At 43.5% G+C, this 26,777-nt stretch overlaps 1 protein-coding gene across 1 annotated transcript in view; it reads right to left on the bottom strand.

The window, feature by feature from the left end:
- Positions 1-1,373: 1,373 nt before the first annotated feature.
- efnb1 (ephrin-B1) overlaps positions 1,374-26,777 on the bottom strand; it is a 59,355-nt gene continuing 33,951 nt past the window's right edge. Inside the window, exons 3-5 of the mRNA XM_034883131.1 lie at positions 14,929-15,021; positions 7,476-7,592; positions 1,374-5,401 (exon numbers count right to left, since the gene is read on the bottom strand). Of these exons, the coding sequence (XP_034739022.1) occupies positions 5,007-5,401; positions 7,476-7,592; positions 14,929-15,021 (605 nt within the window). The 3' untranslated portion in view covers positions 1,374-5,006. The remainder of the gene's footprint in view (positions 5,402-7,475; positions 7,593-14,928; positions 15,022-26,777) is intronic.

Raw genomic sequence — 26,777 nt, 5'->3', positions numbered from 1 at the left:
ATGGATATATAAACTTAACAATAAAATGTGAAATAACTGAAAACATGTCTTATATTCTAGTTTCTTCAAAGTGCCCCCCTTTGCTCTGATTACTGCTTTGCACGCTCTTGGCATTCTTTTGATGAGCTACTTTAAGGAATTTAAAATATAAGATCTATTAAGAGTTATTTCACACTTTTTTGTTAAGAACATAATTACACATGTGTTCATTAATAGTTCTGATGCCTTCAGTGAGGATCTACAACGTAAATAATCATGAAGACAAAGGAAACTCATTGAAGGAGGTGTGTCCAAACTTTTGGTCTGTACTGCATATTGTATGTATGTATTGTATTTAAAAAAGAAAATCCCCCAACTGTTATATACAAGCAAATATGTACTTTTATATGGAACTAGAGGATGCATTTTCCCAAAAAATGAAGAGTAAGAATGCTGCTGTGCATGTTGTAACAGTAATATTTCCTCATTTTGTGATGTTGACTCTGTTGTAGAACAACAGGAGAGCCCTTTGGCAAATGCATAGACACAATCACACACACACACACACACACACACACACACACACACACACACACACACAGAGACATACACAGTAAAACATGCAGTCACACACAGTAGCTCAGTAGGGGGAAGGATTTAATAAACCCACAGTAACGTGGATCTACGGGGGCGTCTCGGGACCGAGCCAGGAAACCAGATGAACGAACCTGCCCTGGGGCAGAGAGAGAAGCAGCGGGGGGGGGGACATTATGTCTCTCATTGCCCTCACTTTCTCTCCTGCCATCAGTCTCTTCACTCGCCCACTCGTCTCTACTCACATTATCAGCCACACGAAGCCATGCCCACAAACACTGTTTGTCAGAGAAAATACGCAATCATTTTAATAACATTTCATGCCATCTCTGATTTCACCAAGGATTGGAGTTTGTTCCTCTGTCGGCTAAATACAGACTGTAATTTCAGACAAACGCAATGGAAATGCCGACTGCAGCCAATCAGATTTAATCATGTATGAAGAAATGTAATTTTGGAGGACACCAGGGCAGAGCGGGTTGATACGGGTATTAGTTACTATGCAAAAAGGCGTGTCCATACTCCCCGAATATGAATTTATGAAGCCTGCTTGTGATTTCAATCTGACTAATGTATCAGAACAAACCCATCTGTGCAGCACTGACCCCTGAGGTGAGGTTTTTTTTGGGGGGGGAGGGCGAGGGGGGCTGCGAAGGAAGTGCAGTGAGCGTGGGCGTCTGGTTCAGGCTCCCACCATGAACTAAGGTGGTCAGTGAGATGCAAATGAAATATTTTACCGTCATTTGTAGAGCAGGAAGAAAACACAAAGAATGAAGAAAGAAAGTCTCTCCAGAACAAGATCCATGGGAAAAATTTTATTTATCAATATGCCGTAGTTTCCAAACTGGTGGAACGTTATTTCCATTGTAGCTGGTGCCAATAGGTTACGCTGAGAAGCGGCGAAAGAAGTGAATGGCAAAAAAAATAAAAATAACAAAACTTGACAGTTATGACTCAAACAAAGGGAAACAAATTCAACAGGTTTTGCTTACACATGCACATTGAAAAATAATACTGTGACTTGAACAATAGCAGAAATCAACCTATAGTGTGGCTCATACCATGAGCGACCAATATCCTTGTGCTAAAAAGGAGGGAGAGAGCAACCTTAAAACAAAGGACCGCCTGGGAAATAATGAGTGGTGTAAACCGGATGATTTATGGCGAGCGCAGAACGGTCACACTCTCATACGTGCCCCCGTTTCTCCTTCTTCTCCCCCTCTCGCTCTACATCCCTCTTCGTCTAGGCCGATAGACTTATTAAAACTGAGAAAAGATTAATCTTTCTGGACCAAAAAAAGTTTTTGTTATGTGTAATAAAGGAGTGGAAGGTGTAGGTAACTCAAAAGCAGTGAAATTACACAGTCTTCATTTGCAGAGTTAAGTGCTGTCTCCAACAGGGAAGGGGTCTTATCATTCTGAGTGTCAGTGATATCCATGTCAAAGCTGCTTGGTGACAAAGCTCTGGTCCTGAACAGTTCTGAGCAACTAGAATCCTGTTGAATGGCGATGGAAAAACTCTGAACCCCGGGTTGTTGTTTTTTTTAACACATGTGGTAACAAAGACTTTTTGACAATACTGGATGCTGTAAAAAAAAAGACAGCTCATGTGTACGTTGCAATATTTAGTTTAACTCTAAAAGAAAAGAAAAGAAAAAAAAATATTGCAAACAGAGACAAAAAATGCAAGGAGTCATACAAAACACACTTTAAAAAGACAGCTATTTACAAACATCCTCCATTACAAAAATCTAATCTTAAATTTTTCTTATGAGCAGTGTTCAGGTGAAGTTACATCTTAAATTGGGCTCTATCCATATATTTACATTTCTCTGTTGTCTCCTTTAGGTTTTTTTCTTTCCCCCCCCCCTCACAAAATGTGAATAACATTAAGTGGTCACTAGAATGAATAAAAATGAGATATGGTTTGTGGTAATTTGGTAATGACTCCCTTGGCTGGTGTAGGTGAATGGATGCGCACCGATCCGAAACAAAAATATTTGATCTAAATGTGTTTCACAGAGGGCCACAGAGGGCTGCATGCTGAGTTAAAACACAGGACCACAAAAGCACGAGCAGCTGTTTAGGTTGTTAACTCTGAGGTTAACGACACGCAAAAGCCACTGGAGTCTTCCCAGAGTCTTCAAGCCGGGCTGCCTTTTAACTCAGCAGTGTATATCCGTGGATGGCAACAGTATGTGGCAGCGGATGACAGGTGTCTCTGCCGGTAAATAAACATTCACAGGGAGTCCGACCGTTTGACTGGAGATAAACCTGGACCCGTCAGTCTCTGTGTGTCTGTGCGTATGTGTGCACATGTGCGTCAAACGTCAGCTCGCGTCTGAGGAATAGCTGTCCTTATCTGCTCCCCACTCCTCTCACACATCATTAACTGGGACTGCGGCGCTCCGTACTTTGGCAGCCACACTGTTTGGAGCACCTATTTCCAGTCCCAAAACAAGTCTGTGTTCAGCTGCTCGATCACAGAAGCATTCAAACACACCGAGAAAAACTGCAAATATAAGCACAAATAAGCACTCACACATAAAAGCACTTAAATGTGCACAGAGACAGATTCGAACAGCACCCATCCCCTTCACCTAAAAGCGAGCTCGGAGTGCATACGTGCACACATCCAGCTGCAGTAAATCCTGTCTCGGTGCTGCTGCCCAGGGCTGTGTGATAGCTGAGCTGCAGTGTCCTCGTTGGCTGAACACCTTGACTGAGGAATATTCTGCACAGCATTTTCATTCACAGCACAACTGGTGAAAGGATGGAAAAATGAATGCTAAACTACCTCCACCCTGCTCCCCCCACCTCAACCACCATCCCCGTCCGCACCGCCATCTTACTTTCAGGTTAAAGCCAAGTCACAGGAACATTTTCTTCTTTATCCGCCGCTATCTCTGTCTCTCCTCCCCGGCTGGTGAGTGTGGGCACAGAGATGGCACATAGATTAGTCACACGCTGGCGATGCCGCACTCCACTGACTCATCCGCAGATGGCAGCCAATTGGCATCTAACAATACTGTATCCCAATGTTCAGCCGTAGCTCGCCGTCCAACTTATATATAGGGCATCCTACCTATGTAGGCCAGCCAATCAGTGCCATACCACACAACCTACGCCCACCTCGCCCATGCAGGAGGCACCAAAACTAGCTGTTAGATGCCTCCGTAGCACCGAAATCCAGAATAAACAATTACAACCTGCCCGCTGTGTTAAAAACCATCTCCCTTAAAGCTCATCAGAGAAAGAAAAAACTTCATTCAGTGCCAACTGGAGCGCTGGAGTGGTTTTGTAAGATCTTGGGCTTGTCGGCGCGTCAGTCTGTCTTGTTTTTGAACCTTACCATACAGTAACTTAGTGTTTAACCCTTAAGCCAGTTAAGTCTGCCCAGATACAGGACTGGTCTGGACATGCCAAAACACACACACACACACTCCCAGTCAGTACACACCCTCAAATACACACAAGCAGGTCATAAATACCAGAGTAATGGTTAAGCTCATATCGGATCAGAAGGGAGTTTTCCGGGAAACACACACATACGCACCATGACATCAACAGTCCAGGTCAAGGTTCTCTTTCCCAGGAAGACAATGAATGTAATGGATGATATGGGTGGTGAGAAGACGGAGTGATAATGACAATCTATTCAACTCTATACATTGTGCACTTGTAGGAAAAGTCTAACAAAATACAACTGCTTTGTGAACTGAATCAGGGTTTGAGGAATTCCTCCATTAAAAATAGTAAGTAAGGCAAACATCAGAGGTGCGAAGGGAGAGGAACACATCATTTCACACACTGTGTCTGATACCTGAGCTATCTGGAGAGTTTCCTGGCCCAGCACGGAGCCCTGACTAACACACACGCAAACACACACACACATACACGTCTTATGCTTGCACACAGACTGCAGGCTGAGTGGCGTCCGGGGCCTGTGTCGGCCTGTTCCTGGCTAGTGTGCTGGGATGGTGTGTTTAATTGGGTGTAGCACAGACTGTACTTCAGGGAACTGAGATAAGTTATACCCTGCCTGTTAAAGGGGACAGTGAACCAGGAAGCTAGAGTTCCATCTGCTGGTTCGCTCCAGTCCCCCCCCCCAGCCCACCTCCACCCCCGTGGAGAACAGTGGGGGAGATGTAGAAGGTGGGGAGGTGAGGCGAGGATTAGAAGGGGCAGGTGGGTGGGGATTGTGAGACAACCCAAACAAACAGAACAAACATGTCTCAGCAGTCAGCTCACACCCCCGCTGGTTACTGGTCGGTGCGTGGCTCTCCAGATTTGTGCAGCAGGTGGTAAAAATAACACAGGCTTGAAGACGCATCAAGTCCCCAAAATGCAAAAGGAAAGTGTTCTTCCCAAGAACATTAATCAAGCGCTCCTCTCGTTCTCTCTCCCGGCTGTCGCTGGCTGTGCGGAGCGTGTCAGACTTTGTAGTAGATGTTGGCGGGGCTCTGGGGGGGCATCTCCTGGACAATGTAGACGGGGTGGCCATAGTCGCCGCTCACCTTCTCATAGTGAGGGCAGTAGTTGTTCTCTGTCCGCAGTGGAATGATGATGTCACTGGGCTCCGTGCCAGACGTGCCGCCGGGCAGCTTGGGATTGGACAGCGTGCTGAGGGACAGCGCCGAGGGGCGGGGCTGCGAGTGGGCGTTTTTCCTGGAGCGCTTGCGCATCTTGATGAGCAGAATGACGAGGAGGAGGATGAGCAGGAGGAAGATGATGCAGCCGACCCCGATGGCGGAGAAAATGGCAGCTTTGGAGCCAAGGATGCCGTCCGAGTTTCCCGGGGGACCGGCGGGGCCCTGATTCATGGTGTCTAGTGGGAGGAATAAAAAGAGAGACGGCTTAGAGACTGTACATAAATCATTAGGGAGGGTTTATTAAAGGCGGGGCAGCCTGACTTTTTTTTGGAGAACAAGAAGTTTTTTTTTTTTTTCTTACAACATATTCTTTCACTATTTGTGAGATTTATTATATAAAAAGGAGACCAAATAGACCCATCAAAAAGATGGCTTTCATATGAGCCATAAAGGTGCATTTTGCCATATGCAGAGGAAATGGTGCGCGGTGAAAACAGGCAGCGCAGCTGCGTGGCACAGAGCTGTTCCTGGTTTACATTTGGTGGCTATAATAGAATAGAATAAAGTTTATTTAGCAGCTCCTTAAGCAAAAATAGTGAGTTGCTGTGTTTCACTATTCTGTTAAGTTTGCCATAAATCAATTATCATTTGGAGATATTGCCGTTTTTTTTAACAAATGGGGAGGTGGGAGGGGGGTATGCGTCAGCTGGCCTACCCCCCCAAATCCTTTTCATCCAGTCCCTTAGAGCCTGCCGAACAATCAGAGGAGTAACATCACTTACTGTAAGCCAGTCCTGTCATGTGCAGATCTTAACGTTCTATGCCTAAATCAACTGCGATCAGATCCCTGTTTGTTGTTTGCTCTACATGACTAACAGCCCGATTGATGTAATCTAATCGAATTAGCTCATTCAAAATAGACTCCTAATGAAATCTGTACACATCGCTCATCATAACAAAGGTTCCCGCTCTGATAAGATTGAGCCTTGGCAACTTGTCTGACATGTCGAGGCAACATTTGTATGGCAAAGGTCAAGTGAGATATGGGGAAAGAATGCATATCCGAACATCTGATTTTATTTTATCCTTTTGTCTGCTATGGGGAGGGGGGCAGTTACTGGATGAGAGAGAGAATGACTGGCTCCTCTACTGACTGAAATCTGAGAAGAACCAAATCTGTTTTCCATGTACAGTATGCAGGCAGCTGCTGCCAAAGAGCAGCACTCACTCTTTACTGCCCCCCCCCCCCCACAGGCACACCAAAGTCTCCTACCACCAGAGACTGCCATCCCCACTAATGTTTTTAAAGGAGGGGATAACTGGGCCTTATGCCTTATCACGACTAAGTGACATCACCAAAAGCTACCGATCTGAGCCTTATCGGTGAAATCAGAGGCGCGAGGAATTTCGTGCATTCTGGGCACTGGAGAGAGCTGGAGTGAAGCTGTCAGACATTTCATTCCTAAAATATCAGCCCCTCAAACCGCAGTGACATGTCCTTCATTCCAGCCTTCACTTCTTCACTTGACATAATCACTGATCTAACAATGGCAGACAGGTAAAAGCCCGGGTATGGGGAAAAAGTGACATTAGGAAATCTTTTTATAGAGAAACTAATGTCAACTAAGCAATTATTAAATGAGGGCCGCTTATCACATTGAGACAGGCAGAACAGACTGTACTTGGAGGAAGTTTGTGGCATAAAGTTGTGTCAAAAAAAAAGTCAAAAAAGTAGTCCCTTCTGTGGGAAGCAGTTATGAAAGGTGCTCTGGAGCCTTCTTGAATTAGCTCTGCTTTTAATCTTCATTTATCTGCAATTCTAATGAGGTTTAAAAAAATATATAATAAAGAGGTTCGTCTTTAAGTCTCCTTTGGTGCGGCACACGCATTGTGTACAGTATTAATGAGAAAGGAATGATCTGTATTTGTTCTGGGTGTGGTTTCTTATTGTTTTATTGTAGAAGCTGCATTTTGGTGAGTATTTTGTTATTCTATATATTATTAGCTTTACATCTTTTTCTGCATGCTGACCCCCAAATATCAAAGGAATGCCTGCGGCATGAAAACGCCATGTGAGAGAATACTTACTTTGAGAGAGTCAACTATGATGCTTATTTTCTCTTTTCAAGCTAAATGTGATTAATTATTAGAGGAAGCCTTGAGGCTGTGAAGATTCATTTTTTTTCTACACTTAAATAAAACTTTATTTTACTAAAATATTTGCATTCTAGAAACTAGAACGCATTCAGGAAAGAGCCTTTACTCAGTAAAGAGTTCATGGGTAAAATGTTGGTCTGTCCATCTACTCACCAGGGTTTCCCGGCATATCGGGTCTACTCTGACGCACATCAGGCGGACTAGGACTGGACTCTGGTATGGCGTTGTCTTCTGGAGCCTCCGGCGCCACGGGGTTCACCGCGTTGGGGACTGTGGGAAACAAAAACACACAAACTCAGCCTTGGCCCGCTGCATGCGCTGAATTACAATGACTGGTTCCTCTGGAGCGGCAAGGATTATTATTTTTGTATCTTTTGATATATCCTTTTATACACGGAGAAGGTTATCTTTGTAGGTGTTGAAAACATCTCAGAAGTAAATTTAAAAGCACAAAAAGAGGAAGGACAAGTTAGCGAACATCTGCGAAACATGCCAGTATCCCAGTCCTGTCGTAAAAAAAATGATTTTACATCTATCAGCAGCTCCTTCAGCAAACACTCAGACAAGCATTTCCAACACTGACACATTCATGAGAGCATAGGACACACACCCGCACACACACACACACGCACTCACTCACACACACAAGCCCACACCTACAATATAGTTACAATACACTTAAGGCATGGCAGAATGAGGGTAAAGTAGTTTTACTTTTTATTGTTTTACATAATTCATCACGTTAAAAGGCCATAATATGTCTTATTTATTGCTCTGGCTTTAACTCTGCCTGAAAGAGACACACTTCTCAAAAGGAGAGGAGAGGAGGACAGGAAGAGAAGGGGGGAGACCAGGGGAAGAGGAGAGTGTTGTATAAGCTCTGAGGGGAACGCAAAGGAAACAGACAGTTTATCTGTCCGTCTGTTGTGATTTTAGCACACGCACTTTGAAGTCTTTGTGCAGTAAACACTGGTGGGTCCGTGGTGCGGCTTTTACGAGGGCAGGGCCGGCAGACAGGGGACAGTTATAAACTAATACCGAAACCGATTTGATGGATTCCACAGAACACTATCAGATGCCTCTCCTCTATCAGGCCTTATCTGCATCTGCCCAAAGGCCTGCTCCAAGGGTGTGTGTGAGAAATGGAGAGGAGGGCGTGTGGGGAGGCAATTTACATTTGAGTCCCTGGTGGCAAGTGTGTGTGCGTGTGTGTGTGTGTAAAAAAAAAAGGCCTGATAGACTGGCAGTCTATTTTCTATTTCCACCTCAGTCTGGCCGAGACTCAGGGAAGGAAATTATTTGGGTGTAGGATGTCTGGAAGATATAAACGATAGAAACGAGAGAGAGAAAAGCAAAAAGGGAGGAAATATGGAAAGACAAAGAAGGACGTAATTTCGTGGGTAATATTATTTTTTGGGTGAACATAATCTCACTATGAACAAATTGATCTCGTCTCCCCCCCGACCCTCTCCCTGTCCAGACCACCGCATTGCTCCGTGCTGATTGCAGCAGTGGTGAACCGAGCCGTGAGCTGTTGTGCTCCGTCAATAATTGATGAGAAAAGACAGGGTGAGATGTGGGACCATTCACATATGGCAGAGGATACAAGAGGACACAGTGATCTGATTCACTTATATAGCCCCAACATTGTGTTTCTACCACTGAGCATGTGCAGGGAGCGTTCTAATGTTCTGACCCATTTTTCGGTGTGTACCGCTGACATTTCCCTTAGCTATGCAGACAGCAACTACCTCAGAACTGCCAACCCGCCAGAAGGAGGGAGAAGAAAGGGGGAGGAGGAGGAGGAGGAGGAGGAGGAGGAGGAGGAGGTGGAGTGAAAGTGAGGGAGACAATGATCGAGCGACAGAAGAGAGACAGATATGTTGGGAGAGACAGAGGGAGATAAAACGAGAGGGGGAGAGAGGGGGAGAGATGCGTGCGAGGCGGTGAGTCAACATATTTCTAATGAGCACGGTGACATGATGTGGTGGAGGAGAAAGAGAGTGGCGAACAGCGATGGAAGTCTAAAATATGGGCTTCCTGTATTTCCCCTGCAATCAATTTAGCTTCCTTTTCACTTCATATTTTCTATAAAGACAAAAGACGGAACACAGAAGCATATGAAATACAGTTAGATCTTGATGTGTCAGGGCACATGATTTCCCCCAAACCGATGATTCAACATGATTAGGCACGGGAGTGTCTCCACAAGAAAATACAATACAAAGAACGCGCACACACTGCCCACAGGCGTGAGTCACCAAAATATAATCCATGGAGCAAAGTGCACAGGAGTACGAGTGGACATATGGGAAGATCCTGGGGACTTGGCTGTGGGCAGCGTTGGCATTTAGCTGCAGAGGCGGAGGAAATGTGGCTTAAAACCCAATAGCATGTGGAGTCAGAGTCAAGCAGAGCCCGGTGATGTTTGTGTTAATTAAAACAACATCTCCAGCGCTGCTCGTGAGTGTAGGAACACATGCTGAAGTTGAATAAAAAGAGGAATGGAAAAAATCATCGTTTGGAAATTGATATTAATCCCTTAATTCAAAAATGAGGGAAAATCTAACCTGTGAGGACTATGCATCCTGATAAAGTCACATACCATTCACCATACCTAGGGATTGGCTTAGCCTAAAAGCCTAAAACCTGGTTTGATTTGCATTGAGAGTTATAAAATGTACCCCATGCCAATCCCTAGGTATGGTGAAGGGTATGTGATGATGGGGGGGGGGGGTATTTTAATTCCAATGGCCAAGGGAACATCATCAGGATGCATAGTATCCTGATCCATGAAATAACTGGCCTTTATAAATAAAAATCTGCCTGCCTCTATGGGAATTTAACATAGGGGGGTGTATACTGTACACTGTATTTTAACATAGGGGGGTGTATACTTATGCCCCTGTATTTTAACATAGGGGGTGTATACTTATGCCCCTGTATTTTAACATAGGGGGTGTATACTTATGCCCCTGTATTTTAACATAGGGGGTGTATACTTATGCCCCCTGTATTTTTACATGGGGGGTGTATACTTATGCCACTGTATTTTAACATAGGGGGGTGTATACTTATGCCCCCTGTATTTCAAGAATAACATTTATTTATGTATGCTACATTATTCATTCACAAAGAAAATATTAGATTTTTCCTATTTTTTTAAATTAATTAAGGCATTAAGATAAATTTCCAAAAGATGATTTTTTTTGTCAACTTAAGCATGTGTTCCTCTAATAATGAGCAGCACTGTAGTGGGGCTGCAGGAGGTCCAGAGTCTAGGGCTGCAAACCCTGATTTGTTTCTTTATCTTCCAATTACTTGGTTAGTCTGACCAATGGTCCACAAGACACATATGGTCAATTTACAATTAAATAAAACAGAAAAAGCAGCAAATGTTAATATTCCAGAAGCTACAACCAGCAAATGTTATTGTTATTTGCTTGTCAACCCTTTAGGTGATTAATAAACAAATCCTTTTAGCGCTTATAGTCAGTCAAAAAAAGAAATTCAATCTAAATACGGCTCCCTTGGCTCTGGGAAATGGCATTTTTTGGGAGATGTTATCTATTTGCCATGAAAGTAAATGACAGTGTCCCACTAAACTTCCTGCTTAGTTGTATCACTTACATTAAGTTGTGGCTTTCAGAAAGCTTTCTTAATTTGATTGAATACCACACGGAGAGTATTATTTTGCAGACTGGTCCAGTGTGAGTTTGGGAGCTCTGGCATCTTACACTAGGTCAGCTGTCAAAAACCTGGGGGTTGCTTTTGATTGCAGCTTGAAATTTGACAAGCAGATCAGTAATGTTGTTAGAAGGAGCTTTTCCCAGCTCTGTCTCCTGGCTAAAGTTAAGCCTTTCTTTAACAAGCACGATCTAGGAAAGGCCACTCATGCTTTTATTAGTTCAAGGTTGGATTACTGTAACGCTCTCTACGTTGGTCTGGATCAGACGTCCGTCTCACGCCTTCAGCTTGTGCAAAATGCTGCTGCTCGCTTTTTACCAAACACACCTCGACGTGCACACATCACCCCCGTTCTCTACACCCTGCGTTGGCTCCCGGTGGGTTTTAGAATCAATATTAAGGTTTTACTGTTAGTTATTGAGGGCTCAAAGTAGTATTCTGTCCGAGATTTTAACTTTGCAGGAACACAACTGGTCATTGAGGGTCAGGGCTTTGTGGTTGCAAGTTACCCCCCCCCCCCCTCCTCGATATTGGCACTATTAAATGTGTGGCTCTTTTAGGTCCAGACTCAAAACATATCTGTTTAGTTTGGCTTTTAAAAAGTAGCAGTGGTAGGACAATTTTATTCTCCTTTATTTTTCTTGTAACCTTTTCTGATTTGACTGTTTTCTATGTTTTCTATTTCTATGTTTTTCATTCTTTCTATTTGACATGTGTTTTTATTTCTGGTTTCTTTGGATACCTTCTGGTTGCTGTAAAGTGCTTTATTAATACATTTTGATTGATTGATTGATTATAGAGAAAACTAATTATTAATGAGTCAATAAAATAATCTGAAAATGGTTAGTTCCAGCCCAACGGTCACTTCTTTCAGCTTTCTAGAAATTCTGACGCAGCAGCTAAATGGAAGTTCCTGTCGCCGCTCTGATTTCTCTATATAGTTACTGGGTTGGATGGGCCCATTATGCATCAAAAGTTCCACCCACAGAAATAGATTTAAAAGTAGTAGCAGCTGGGCCAACAGCATCATCTCTAACAAGGTTTTTAGGGCACATCAATTGTGAGTGACAGCTCGCTTCGGCCCGTTATAGGAAATGAGCGCACGGATCTGCCGAAGTCGAGGAACAGCCGGCAGCCACAGCAACAGACACCATCTGAGAGGAACTTTCCTCGAACTTTCCTCGAATAAGACATTTCCTTTCAACTTTCATTAACGCGAGTTCAAGGATTTGTTTTTCTCACAGTCGGCTGTGCTGCCCGCATTCATGCAGCCATGTTGTCATTTGGAGATGGTGTTGCAATACGGGGCTGTCGGATGCTCAAATTGACCTACATGGAAAGATAACGCAAAGCCCGTCTCCCTTCCACAGAAAGCATTGGCTAGATTTCCCTGTATCTGCTGAATTTGTTCCGACTCAGACCTTGCTAGCATCAGCATCTTGTTAGCTTCTATTTTCCCACCGCCTGCCAGGACACACTGCTGTCATCCAACTAGCCAGCATTCAAATATCTGCACACACATTTGCAGACACACACACACACACATACAGTCTGCAGTTTTCTCAGCAAGTCTCAGTTTATTTTTGACATGTTGAGAACCAGCTTTTAAGCTGGAATCCAATCACGGTGGCGGGCAGATGTTCCTCTCACATGGTGGTTAGTGTCTGTTTCGGTCAAAACAACCACATCGAGGATGGGGGGAATGTTTACAGAGTAACACATCTGTGTACTGTACCCTGTCAAATTCAGGATATAGACTTCCAGATATTGAGTAAAAATGCGTCTAAAAGTGAAATGTATGATGAAAACCAAATGTTGTGTCCAAGGATATCCAAACAAAGCTCGCTTGTTTACTTGCAGCATTTTAAGATGGCTGACCCGACCATGCACTTAGAAACCGATTTCAAACACATTTTCATACTTTACTTTGAATCTGGTTGAATAACAGCTGAGGAATATCAGACGCCTTTCTACAATCTCAAGTGGAGTCCTCCTTTATCTGGACTCAGTAACTGCAGATTTCTCAGTGATCTCACTATTTGCACAAACTGTTTATATGTGTATATATATATATTATATTCTCCATATAAACCATGTGTTAATAGTACAGGTCATTTTACAGCTTGATATTCATAATATATCAAGATTCTTTACTGGAAATTCAACTGAGAAGCTGATTATAGACAACCAGATGGCAGATTTATAATTAACTAAATAGCAAACTAATCCCAGAACTTCATCCCATTGTAGCAGAAACGCTGTAAATCCAATAGTGCAGTCCATAAAGCAGTCCCGCTTATTGATTTGCAATTTTGCCTGCAACGGCCTAACACAACCAGAGAAATGAAAGCAACAGTTAACTCAGTATGATTTATGACAAACTCTTTGACCTTAAACATCTGTAATCTATTACTAATAATAATAATAATAATAATACAGTTTATTCAACCCCGCCTGAAAGACGTCAACTGGTTTCTGGATTTTAGAGTTATTTTATTTTATGCTGCCAACGTCCCACCTGCCCAGGGACTACAGATGAAAACTAGCCTTCTGGGTAATTCTGGCACATTTACAGGGATGTTTATTAATATGCGCTATCCCTGATAAATAACCTGAATACATGAAAAACAATGAAGTGAAAAACTGCTGATGTGAAAGTGATTTAAAAGTAACAATTAATTTGTTTAAGGATGTATAAAACTGTATATTAACAACAATAAATGGTTTATTACATACCACAGTATAATACACTACAATGCGGGTGCACACTTGATAATAATTAATAATAATGTATTTGTGATCTGTGAGTGGTGTTTAGAGAGCTAGTGAATGAATGAATAAGAAGAAAAAGAATTCTTTAAATATGAATGTGAACGAGTAGTTTATTATATTAATTACTTTTATTAATTGTAATATGTATTTACTATGTACAATTTACTTTTAAAATTTTAAAGACATATTGTATTTATTTTAATCATAAATACTTCTTCTTTACTCTGAAACAACTGAGCAGACTCCATAAAGGCCCCGAGATTTAGGGGGGTGTTTATGGGCCTAGTCATAAATAATTAAATATGATTGCAGCGTTGGTATTATGTGTTCATTTATTCATTAACTAGTCAATAAGCAGTTATGGATTTGTAGGGGTGGGGGGGGGGGGTTGTAATTGTTGGAAAATAAATTAAAATAATAGCACTCTTTTAACACTTTAAAGTCCTTAATCCTACTGGGTTAGACACCTTTTTATTTATTATTGCTGTATAGCAAAGTATTAAGTATTAACATATATTTTTCTTTAAAATAAAAAGCAAAGGACAACACTACTTTTTTTTTACATATATTAAATATATATATATAAACACATACATATATATATATATATATAAACACATATATATATATATATATATATATATATATATATATATATATGTCATATTTCAAAATAGTTGTTAATGTTAGGGCTGGAATCTACATCAACAGGAATATTGTTAAATTGTGTATAGCCTATTAAATTCAAATGTATGCAAAATCTTTAAATATTAATTCTTAAAATTATAAAACCATATTTCATCTAACACAACTCTTCCAACGTGAAAAAAAATCATATTTTGCTTTTGTTTACATTTGGCTTGGACTCAAGATGACATCACTAGGAGTGGATAAATGCTCACGTTGAATTAGTACCTTGCCCAAGGTAATGTCACTAAAGAAGTCCTATCAAAAAAAAACATACATAAAGACTAGTGGCTAATTTATTTCATAACACAAGTTCAGATGTAGCGAGCAGGTGTTGTCGGCAGACAAAGTCACGCTACACACACATGGCGAGAAATGGAAATGTCACTGCAAAGTGAAACATGGCTGGAAGGCAGCAGCGCTGGATCGTGTTCTACATGTGAGGGGAGCACACATTTACCTTGTCCGACTTTCATGATGACTTTCATGGCTCGGCTCTTGCACACGCCTCCCTCCCGGTTCTCCAGGCCCTCGACTGTACCGTTGGACGTTGCTGTAGGGGGGGGGGGGAGAGAGAAGGAGATGGTAGAAGGAGAGGACAAGGAGAGGTAGAACGTGATGGAGGGTAAAGAGAAGAAAGAAGGGGAAAGAGGAGAGAAGATGACACACTGGTTAATGAGCACGTCCATAACGCACAGACCTAATCAATATTTACGACAAGCACTGATTAGCTGTTCCAGTGATTAGCCAGTCTCACCCTCAATCAACCGCCAGCTCCTCTCAACGGTAGCTCCCATTAACACAATAAAGTGAAGTCAAATGAATGGAACAACATTAGAGTCTACTGAGGGATGGTGGGCACTGAGGTGGAGTGTGTGGAGGAACATGGTCAGACCTGTGTGTGTGTGTGTGTGTGTGTGTGTGTGTGTGTGTGTGTGTGTGTGTGTGTGTGTGTGTGTGTGTGTGTGTGTTTTCTGTCTGTGCATACTTTAGCAGTGAGACATGCCAGAGAGCGTTCCAGCTGCTTGCCAAGTCCTCGAGCTGCTTACTCCCTCTGAGCCACATGTGTCATTACTTTCTGGTAGTGCTGAGGGCTAAATGCCTCTCTTAATATTAAGGGAGGCATTTAGCCCTCGGCATATATATTATATATATTAATGTGTTTTGTATGGGTTGGGTTCTTTCCTTTTGTTTTAAAGTTGTGTGTTCTTCTAGGACTAGAGCTCAGGGTTGTTTATTCAATGTCACATTCACTTTAGACACTGTGACACAATTGGCTGTCTATTTTCAGGCCCGTGATAATGACCTAGGGAGACAGAGTGTGACTCTGACCTTAACACTGAGCAGCTAACACAAGGCGAATGGATATGTGTGTGTGTGTGTGTGTGTGTGTGTGTGTGTGTGTGTGTGTGTGTGGCCGTGCGCCTGTGTGGGCGCATGCAACTGCAGCTCTAATTTTGGAATTCCCCAAATGATCTCCATCTCCGCTTAGTCTGCTGTTTCAACTTACACCCTTCCTCTGAAATGCTTTTGTTTCTCTTCCTTGCGTTATCACTCCCTTGCTCGCTCTCTCTCTCTCTCTCTCTCTCTCTCTCCCTGCCCCTCTCTGTTTTGTCGCTCACTTCATTTATTTTTTTTATCTGCACTATCTGACTCTACCCCTCTCCTTTTCCTCCCTCTTAACTCAATGACCATCTCCCTGGCTGATTGTTTCAGATGGCACCCTCATTATGATGAGATAGTCTTGGAGAGGGTGCTTATCTAATGATGTCACACAGACAGGCAGACTCAGCTACTAGACGGGAAGGTTGGGTAGGTCCACACAATGCAAACATGAAAATACTCTCCCTAGCATCTGTATCAATGTTTCTACATGCACTTCCTTGCTATAAACTGCTGTTATATCTAGCAGTGCTACAACCTGGTTCTGGTGCTATGGAGTAGCTCCTTTGGTTGATTCATGCCTTGTCATTCCTAAGTATTATTAATGTTGACATGTTGTTAACCTCTGGGATTAAGCTTCGTACTCCAGAGAAATTGAAGAAAACTAAATAATGAATTGCACTAATATTATGTTACATTATCAGATTATACACCGGATCTGGGTTACAAAAAGTACCACCACTTTCTTTTCTTTTTTAGTGGGGCCGGAGTACGTGATAATTTGCAATAACATTGTGACATGAGCTCTTTGGCAAATTCCCCCAGCTGTAGACTCAACACGACTGAGTGAACCGGACACTGAAATATATACGAGAGGCCAAGCTGGGCCGAGTGCAGCGCAGGAACAAAAAGATTGGAAATTTACGTAGGACATTAATGTGAATGAACACTCGAGGCTAAGTGAGTCTTATGATTTATGTAAAGTCCATGCAGAGCGCATGTCTCTTGTAAAAGGAACATTCAAAGACAGTGAGGTGAACAGGCCTGTTCCCAGCCTTAAAGGCCTTAAATGTCTCGCAGCCCTGAATGGCCCAGACGCCACAATTGTTAACCTCATCCTGCCATTTTCCGCCCAATTTCTCCTCTTCTTTCAATTTTAAAATTTCCAGGGCAAGGTTATACAAAAATGAGCTCTTTGAAGATCGAGCTCAAAAGGCGCTTGAATAATCTGACCGAGTGAGTGTCATGCTATGAATTTTATATCCACTCAGGGAGTGCAAATCTTCTCAGTGTTAACTTACTTCTGTCATCTAAATGAACTATTCCTTCAGGCTGGCTGAACAGGCTCCTGCATTACTGACGTGGCATTGTGATAAATTGGCCCTTCGAGGTTTCTGTTTAGGCAAACAACTGACAGAGAGCTGGATTTAAAAGACATGATCAGTTTATGTTTTGTTGGTATTCAGGCCATTTAAAACGTCTAATATAATAAAGGCTTTTACTGCAGCGATGGAAATTCATAATCCGATTAACCGTGTCCAATTTTAACCACATTTCTGTATGTGAATCCATCTTTTAAGTATTATTCAAGGTGGAAATCGACTCCAGGAACAACTGTTGAGTCCATTAAATAATGTGCGGTGAATCTTAAAAAAAACACACAAAAAACATGCAGACTGCAATGAGCAACACACACTCCTGTGTTTGTCATTTTAACCCTTGTTGGATATCACTGTATTTACATTTATCATGTCAGTGTTCACTCAGAGAAAGGAGGACTGCCAGCCCCATTTCTCAAACTCCCAAACCTTTCTCCACAACAAGGACACACTGCCAGCTTTTCTTTAATCTGAAAGCTTCTCACTCACTCTATCTCCACTCTCTCATACTCAATTCTACCTCTCTCTCTCTCGCTCGCTCGCTCATCCCCGCATACTGACGTTAATCCAAATCTGGATTTCCAGATATTAAAAGGCCGACGGTCATGCCGTGTTTTGGAAAGAGGAAACTGGGGAATTGGGTCTTCCTGTGTGTCTCGGAGGAGATAAAAACACAAAGGGATAGAGCAATGACAGGACAAAGAACAAAGAAACTTCCATTCTGCTGCTAATGATTTAGTGGAACAAACCGATTAGGAGTCCAAAATACCGAAAGAACCGGTCATTGCATGAAGGAATGTTGCTTTTTTTAATAAAGCGGTCAGGCTCCAAAGCAGTTTTTTTGTATGATTTAAGTCTTTCTTTGTGGGTGTGGATCACTGGTCGCAGAGTTTGGGAGAACAAAAGATCTCCAGCTGCTGAAGTCATAAGAGAAACCAGGTGCCAAATGTTGATGTTGGGAAAATATCTACAGTACAAATGTGTCAGCCAGAAGAAAGCCCTACAGGGGAAAGGGCTGGCCTGCAATAAAGGCTCCTGTTCCAATACTACACATATACCACTACTGCCAGCACATTAACACACATATGTGAATGTAGTAATTTCTTGCTTTTACACACATGCACCCAGATTTCACTGGGACATTCAGGGTAGAGTGAAAAGATTGCACCCTTAGGAGCTCCGAGGAGAAGAGTGGGAGATGGAGTGCTGACTGGCCGAGACATCACAAGCCGAAGCTAAAGTGTGACACGGTGGTCTATATTTATTCTCAGGTTCTGCTAAATGAGGTCACTCAGGTGGTCCTGCTGAATACATTCCCCATCTCCATCATGAATCATCTGCTGCTTATTATTCCTGTCCAGCCCAAAGGGGGCTTGCTTTCATACAGCGCAATAGGCTGTGTGTACGTGTGTGTGTGCATGCGCCGTCGTGTCTATACATGCGCGTGCATGCTCTCGTGCGCAAGATTTGCCCAAAGCACCAAACGAGGGGATAGATACAGCCCATGTGACAGACAGAGAGCAGGTTGTTTAATGAGAAAGTGGATGAGAGGTGACATTCATTGGCTACCTTTCACACACCGCCCCCCGCCGATTCTGCACCGCATTCAGACTTCCACTTAGACGAGCAGAGCAGGGGCCAGGTAGTCACAGTAACCACCAGTAATAATGTCCACATTTTCAGAAAGAAAAAAATTAAATACATAAACAGACACAACCACCATCTGATCACTCCCAGTTTGCATCAGGGTAAAACAGCAGCACACATAGCCGGGTTATCCATTTGAGGCAAAGCAGGGAGCTAAACACAGCCCTGTCAGGCATGCGTGTCTGTATCAAACACAGAGTGTCTCAACCGAAGTGGCTATTTCTCATGTCTGCGATATTCCTATCTTGCTTTTTGTTTACATTAGCACACCCGAGTCGAAGTGGGGAGAAGGAAAAGAGAGGCTATTTGCACAAAAATATTTCACTCCTGAATGAGCACAGAGAGGGTTAGATTAGGTTTATGGGCCTGATTCCAGAGATAACACTCCCCAGCAAATCTGGCATGCATGCAAGCATGCACGTGAACCAGCACACACACACACACACATACACACACATACACACACATATACAGAGTGAGGTTGGCAGACTGGAATAATACAGGAGGATCTAGATGTTTGCACTTTGAACCTTTTCTAATCCTGAGTATTAGGCCATGGCTAAAACCTGATTATGGCAGAATGAAATGGATCTAAATAGATGTCCAAACCCATCAGTACGCCATTTCTTTGTCCTAGAAATAGAAATGGAAATCAGCAATCAACCTCTAGCTCGCCGTCTCTCCTGCGGAGCCTCCTGCGCGCAGGCTTGGCTTCAGCAAAGTAAATTCACTCAGACTTTTCATATCATTTCGGATAAATTAGACGCGTTGGCCCGGCCAACGGTTTCTTCTCGTGTTTCTTCTCAATAATACAACCTGGCAGACAATATAAAATAGTCATTTCTTTGACATTTGTGCTGCACATTTTTCATGCTATTTTGCAAATCCAATATTGAATTTAGGTTAGAATAAATGTGGTTATAGAGTAATGTGCGTGGACAGAGCTGATATTCTCATCTTCTTGCTCAACAACGCTGCCTTTTTCCCACATGTTGGATTTGCAAAGAAACGCCATGCAGCGGCTATAATATCGCCGCGTGCTGCCGGTTCCCAGGAGCCGCTCAGCTGCACGTGCACTAAGCAGGTAACAGCATTAATGTCGAGGTTTAAGATGGTTAGCGGCCCAGTGCACACAACTGTTGCTCAGCTCACTGCGTCAGTATACAGCCAGAGGGGGAGCTCCTCTCCTGCTTCCTGCTCTCTTTTACATGCACACACACACACACACACACACACACACACACTCACACACACACACACACACAAGCGCAAAAGCATGCACGGCTGCACACACACAATCACACTTGAAATGGTTGCAAAAAAAAAATACAGACATGTAAGCACTTGGCCCAACAGAAGCAAACACCGACTAAAGCACACACTGACATGTGCATGCACAGACACAAATGCACATTCAAGCACACACACACACACACACACTGGCTGCCTGTGTAGCCAGAAGATCAGGCAGGACTTAAGAGCTCCTACGACACCAAAATTACAGGGTACCTCTAAATCCTTCCAGCAGAGAGCACTATGGGATAGCAGCGGGTGGGGGGAGAAGGAGCGGTGGTGCTGTGGAGGGGTGAGGGAGGGAGGTGAAGTGAAGAGAGGTGTGTGTGTGTGGGGGGGGTGAGGTGTTTAGAGAGGGGATGGAAAGAAGAGTGCGGGGTGAGTAGGGGCAGGAGAGGAAGCGGGAGATTCCCTTTTTTGAAGACGAGAGAGTGTGCGAGCCGGGGAGGGGTGAGACCTGATCCGTCTGAAGTGTGCGTGCAATTTTGTGTGTTTGTGTGTGTGTGTGTGTGTGTGTGTGTTAGTAATCGTGTGCATTGGGGAGTCTGTGCGAGCATATGTCGGTGAGGGAATATGGAAGGAGGTGATGAAGTGAGGAGTTGAGAGGACGAGGAGGAGAGCTCAGTTTGGAAAGAAGAAGTGGGAGGTGATCTCTCTCTGTGAAGCAGAGGAAGAATATGTGTGTATGGGGTTGTGCACATGTGTGTGTGTGTGTATGTGTGTGTGTGTGTCTGCCAGCCTTCATCTCTTACTCACACTCCCCATTTCTCTTACACTCTCCCCTGATCTCTAGTTGTGTGTGTTGGCCTCATCCCAAATGTGTGTGTGTGTGTGTGTGTGTGTGTGTGTGTGTGTGTGTGCGCATGTGTGTGTGTGTGTGTGTGTACATTTATGTGTATTTGAGTGTATGTACATGCTTGGGCAGATATGTGCATGAGTGGGAATTTGTACTTCAGCTTATATGTGTACAAATGTTTGGGAATATGTGGGGATGTTTTTTTTAATGTGTGTTTGTGTGTGTGTGGTCCCTGTACATCAGTCAAGACAGTCCCAGATTACTGAGACAAAGGTCGGGCATTATGGACTTCCCTGGCCAGCACCACTGGGCTATTGCTTCAAGTCTACTTATGACAGCTTTTAACCTCTGCAGAGGACCTGTCAGCAGCTCCCAAAGTGTGTGTGTGTACCAGACTCACAGCCTGCAGACACAGACAATTCTGCATCATTTAGCTGCGGGTGTCTGCATGTCACCTCTCTGGTGAATCCAGCGGGGCAGAGCTTTTACACCGCTGCACTTTCCACTTTCAATTTCCCAACTCAGCATGCCTCCAAAACCTCTATCTTCCTGTACAAAACTTCCCGATAGTATGGATCGACATAACTCTGTGTGCGCAAGCACAATTAAAGGCAGAATGCGCACATGAAAAATATTCACACACCCAAGCCTACGCACAAACAAACAAAGGTACACACGCGGTGCAGGCCGTCTGTTGGATCAGTAGGAGATAAAGGACGCAGACTAACAGGAGGACCTTGGGGAGCAGAGCAAGTCATCTGTCTCAAACACGAACAGACTGAGCGCACTCCAACATGACAGATGCAGACAGACTCGTCTTGGGTACATCGCAACCCGAACCTCTCTCCTGCACTCCAACCCCTCCTCCATTCATGCAAACGCAAAATGAAGGAGGCCTGCTCAAAATGTGCACACACGATTCTAAGCAAAAACCCACATAATCTGACAGGTTTGCACCAGGGGACTTTAGATCATAGAACTATGAATGCGGTCGATTGGCACAATAAAAAAGTGTAACCTGAGGGACGGGGACCTACAGCTTCTAATACTGTAAGCATATGTATATAGTATTAAAGTTATGAGAAGCAACGGCAGCAGAGGGAGCATCCAGTATTGATTTCATAACCACACTGACGGCAAAATTTGAGCAAACCGCAACCCTGCTGTTGCTAATATGGAATATTTTTAGATATTAGCTATTTCAACTTTAGCAGCTATTTCAGCTCTAATGTATTCTGTTGTGTGGAGAAGTTTCCAGTAGCCCACACAACCCTCCCTAATGACAGAGTAGCTAATTGGCTGTAATGGCTCTTTTCACCGATATCATCGAGCTGCAGCCACAGAAAACAGTTTACACAAATCTCATGCAGAGTAAAAACAGCTTGAAGACGTGGACTACAGCAGCTTGTTTTGTTTCAGATGACTTGAAGTTGCACACATCTAGAAGCACAGACTCAGCCTTTAAAAGAAAAATAGCATTTTATGGCCCTGACTGTTATTTGTCTTTGTTTGCGGTGACTGTCGTTCCTGATCAATTAGACGATTATTTTTAAAAAACTGGCACAGCCCTGGTGGGCAAATACACATTAACATCCTTTACACACTAAACTAACAGGTGCACAAATACGCCCTTAGAGCTACACTCACACAATAACCCAGAGCACACACACTTGCCTCTGAATTACCGTCTCAGACAGTGCACCGTTGCACTAATAGCAGCTGAAATGTTGCGTGTTCAGAGAAATAAGCAGACGGGAAACTGGGTCAGAGAGAACAAAATGGCATTTCACCTTCCTATTTATCAGAGCTAAAGGTTAGAAGAGATGCAACACATAACACATACTGAAGCGTGTACGCACATACACACACACACACACACACACACACACACACCCAAAAGCTAAAGGTTAATTTTGTTCATGTAGGAGTGGCTGAGTTACTGTTTATCTCAAGCTTAACCAGTGTGTGTGTGTGCATAAGGCTTGTCTGTGCGCTCGTGTGTGTAGCTAACAATGAGTACACCGAGTTCATTCCTTGTTAGAGGGAAGTTCCACATTAGTGTTTCATTAATCCCATCATGGCCAGTGTTTCTCCTACCACAGACATCAGTGCTCTCTTTTCTCACCCAACTGCCCACTAACTGCCCACGTCAACAACCAGTCCAGATCCTGTATTTCTCTTCATTTAATTGAACGGATAGCAGCAGCACTAGTATCTGATCCCCCATCATTTTCACACATTATTGGAGCTTCTGTTAAACTATGTGATCATTTCCTGCTGCTATTTCTAAATGAAAAGCTGCACACCTCGGTCATATCACTTGGTCAGGCCCAGGGTTAAGAACATTCTCGGAAGTATACACAAAGAAATGGAGCATATTATTCAATTTTCACTCTTCATTAAATTTCATTCATACTGGGGAGAGTGGGGGAAAACGCCAAGTGAAATGGTGGTTAAAAGAGACAAGTTAAGAGTAACTGCCCTTAAATTATAGACTGAGAAGTAGCTGCAGAAAAGATGTCCATGAATCTCAACATAGAAAGAAATAAAGTGCATTCAATGTTTTAAAATTGATGGGCAAAGAATTTCTTGAATTAGCTATAACTAAGTAAATCATCTAACAGGTCTTACACATTTGTTAGGACAATTTGTTTTTTTAAATGTTGGAATTTGGCTTGAAAAGGATAACACCAATACTATCTGATTACCCATTACTGTGTCCATTAAAATTCCCTTATGTTAATCTCATAGCCTCTAATAAATCCCAGCAGGTATTTTCTCCCAACATTTATATTTGTGGGTGGCATATTGGTATCGTCAGGCTACGCTTGTGTTGTGTAATCAGATGCCAGATGCACACACAAGGTCTTAGTGAGCTTGTTCCTCAGCAGGAGGCTCATTGAAGTTTTCGTCTTGCTTCATTTGCACTGATAATCACCCGAGGTGAACCATGGTTCACTCGCTAAAGCCCAACAGATGATCAAACTGATCCTCTCCGGCTTTTCTCTGGCCTTTGTGGTCATCTACAAAGGTGATATGGGACTCTGGACCCCAGAGAGGAGTTGCAGTACTCGATCTAAAAGGTCCACGAGCCACAAATCAGCCGGCGCTGCCTGATAAAAGAAGCGCTGGGATGGATCGGAATGTGGCGGTTGATAGTGGTAGCATGTCAGAGGCCATGAGACTTCAAAAATCTAGACTGACTAAAGAGCTAATCTGTACAAAAAATCCCCCCTGAGGGAAACCAGAGCAAAAGCCCTGGAACAAGTTAACGAACACCAACGGGCAGAGGACGAATCCTCAGAGAACTTGGTGCTTGTGCTGGTGCATGTTAATAAAACGGGACTTGTGTGTTTCTGTCTGCATTCATGCAAATGAGATTAGATTTCTAAGCGTGTAAGGCTCATCAGTATGTGTGTGTGTGTGTGTGTGTGTGTGTGTGTGTGTGTGTGTGTGTGTGTGTGTGTGTGTGTGTGTGTGTGTGTGTGTAGCTCCTACACTGTGGTGTCCATTCATCCACTGTGGAGAGCGGAGCTTCATTTCACTGACCTTTTCAATCTGGCCTCCAGAAGAGAGTTATGACAACTGAGCCAACCTTGTGTTCCTCGGCACAATAACACTCATCAAAGATGGGACTCAAACAAACAAACAATAACTCTCTCTCAGCTCAGGCGCTTCCAGTCGCAAATAGGCAATCCACAACAAACCCAATGGGGTATTCTAAGTAAGAGGGAACGGCACACTGATGCAGTGTGCGAGGAGAGAAATGGCTGCTATGGCTCAGGTGTGGTGCCGGCTGGGTGATGATCAGGTCACAGCAACACAGAAACAGACAGATTAGTTTTTGCCCATAGCACAGATATTCAATTTACAATTATATTAAACCGAAACAAGCAGTAAATCTTGCAAAAATAAGTTCACATTTGGGATTTTTGCTCGATAAATGACTGAAACAAAGAAAAACTGAATAGTTTTGCTAGAAGGATTGCAGAGAGGCAGTAAAGCCAGTGAGAGGGACAGAGAGAGAGGGAGAGATGTCAGCGACGGAGAGTGTACTTGTTATTTAGAAGAGAGTCGATGTCGACCCATCTGTTGTCCGCAAAAAACGGAATCTGCAAGCGGCAGAACAAAGAAAGAGATAGAGAGCAAGAAGGAGGACAGTGCATGTGTGTGTGTGTGTGTGTGTGAGTGTGTGTGTGTGTGTGTGTGTGTGTGTGTGGGGCGTACATGTGTCCCTGTCACCATGCATGTGTGAATGCGTGTGTATGTGTGATCCTAAACCCTGGGGGAATCTCCTGTACCCGTTAACATGGAGGTGACTGAACAAAGCTGACTGCAGCCAACATGGGACCTGGGTCAGGGCAGCTCTAATGCACACAGACACACACACACACACACACACACACACACACACATCAGGAAGCATTGAGATAGACAGACAGTATATATATATATAATAGATAGAGGTTCTGATGTTGCTGATGTGTTAAGAGCCAGAGCTGCGAGCATGGCTCTAAACCACAGCGAGGCTTCTCTGGCTCTGAGGCCAGGCTGCAACACAAGGAGCAGGAAAAGAAACACTTCTCCTCCCTTTCGCCAAAACCCCAATCAGAGAGCACAGCAGACCACAGAGAAAATGCTGCTGATTACATCCTAATACACACAAAGCTAGCAGCTGACACACATATACAAACACGCACGCACACACACACACTGATTACATCCTCTCTGGTGCTCCTCTCTCCTCATCCCTGGTATCAGTTACACGGTAAAGCCAAGCTGATCGAGGATCAGTGTTTTTTGGCGCAGGGCGGTGAAAGAGTTGGGGAGCTTAACCTCTAGTCCGAGAGCCAGGAGAAGCTGGGGCTCTGGCCCCTCGTGCCCCCAGCACAAATAAACAGCTACAACACAAAAATGTCTGGCAGACTCGAAACAATTTCCTGAAGGATCTGTCACTGTGCAAGAGAGATGGGGAGAGGAGGAAGGGGGGCTGGGGATCTAAGGAGGAGAGAAAATAGGTGGAATGGCAAGGCGGAGGGAGAGACAGATTAAGTTGCAGAGGTAAAAGGGAGAGAGGAACAGAAATAGAGAAAAAAATTGAACCTGTGGGTTTGGAACAGGAGGTGAAATATCACCGTCGCCAACTACGAAATCATCAACTCGCACCGTCTGAACCCAACACAACACGGATTTATTTGAAGACGTGAAGCTGTTGTTGTTTTTTTTAAAGCATCCCATCCGTCCGTCTATCCATCATGGTACACATGCACACACTGTGCAAACACACGTTACACACTCATGGGAACGCTGCCCGAAAATATCTTGTGCTCAGCTAAGCTACAAGAGAATTCTCTTGAATGTGCATTAACAAAACGCACAAAGCATACAGCAGCTTGTATTACGCAAGCAAATCTGGGCAGAGAGGAGGAGGATGGACGTGCACTGGTTTTTTTTGTGTGAGCATCTATGTGCATGCTACTGCGAGCTTATGAGTATATATATATTTGAATTTGCTTATGTGGCTTTGTGCTTATTTATGCCTGTGTGTTTGTGCACACACATGCCTCTTGTGTAGTTGTCTGCTCCTGTTACTGTGTTTTTATGCTTGTGGTCTGGCTGGAATGGAACATGGACATTTTGCCACCGAGCTGAATTCACAGAAACAGGCTTGGTCCTGGCCTGCAGAGCAGGATTTAGACTCTGTATTTATACGTTGGACAACCACAGCAATCTCCATCACCGCCTTGTGATTCATGTGCGTTTGCTTTGCTTAGCGCTGATTCGCTTCCATCAAGAAGCACCTTTTCTCCA

Source organism: Etheostoma cragini, chromosome 10 (assembly GCF_013103735.1).
Source record: "Etheostoma cragini isolate CJK2018 chromosome 10, CSU_Ecrag_1.0, whole genome shotgun sequence".
Lineage (NCBI taxonomy): Eukaryota > Metazoa > Chordata > Actinopteri > Perciformes > Percidae > Etheostoma > Etheostoma cragini.
The sequence above is the reverse complement of the archived record's forward strand: the minus strand, read 5'-3'. Positions and strand labels throughout refer to the sequence as shown.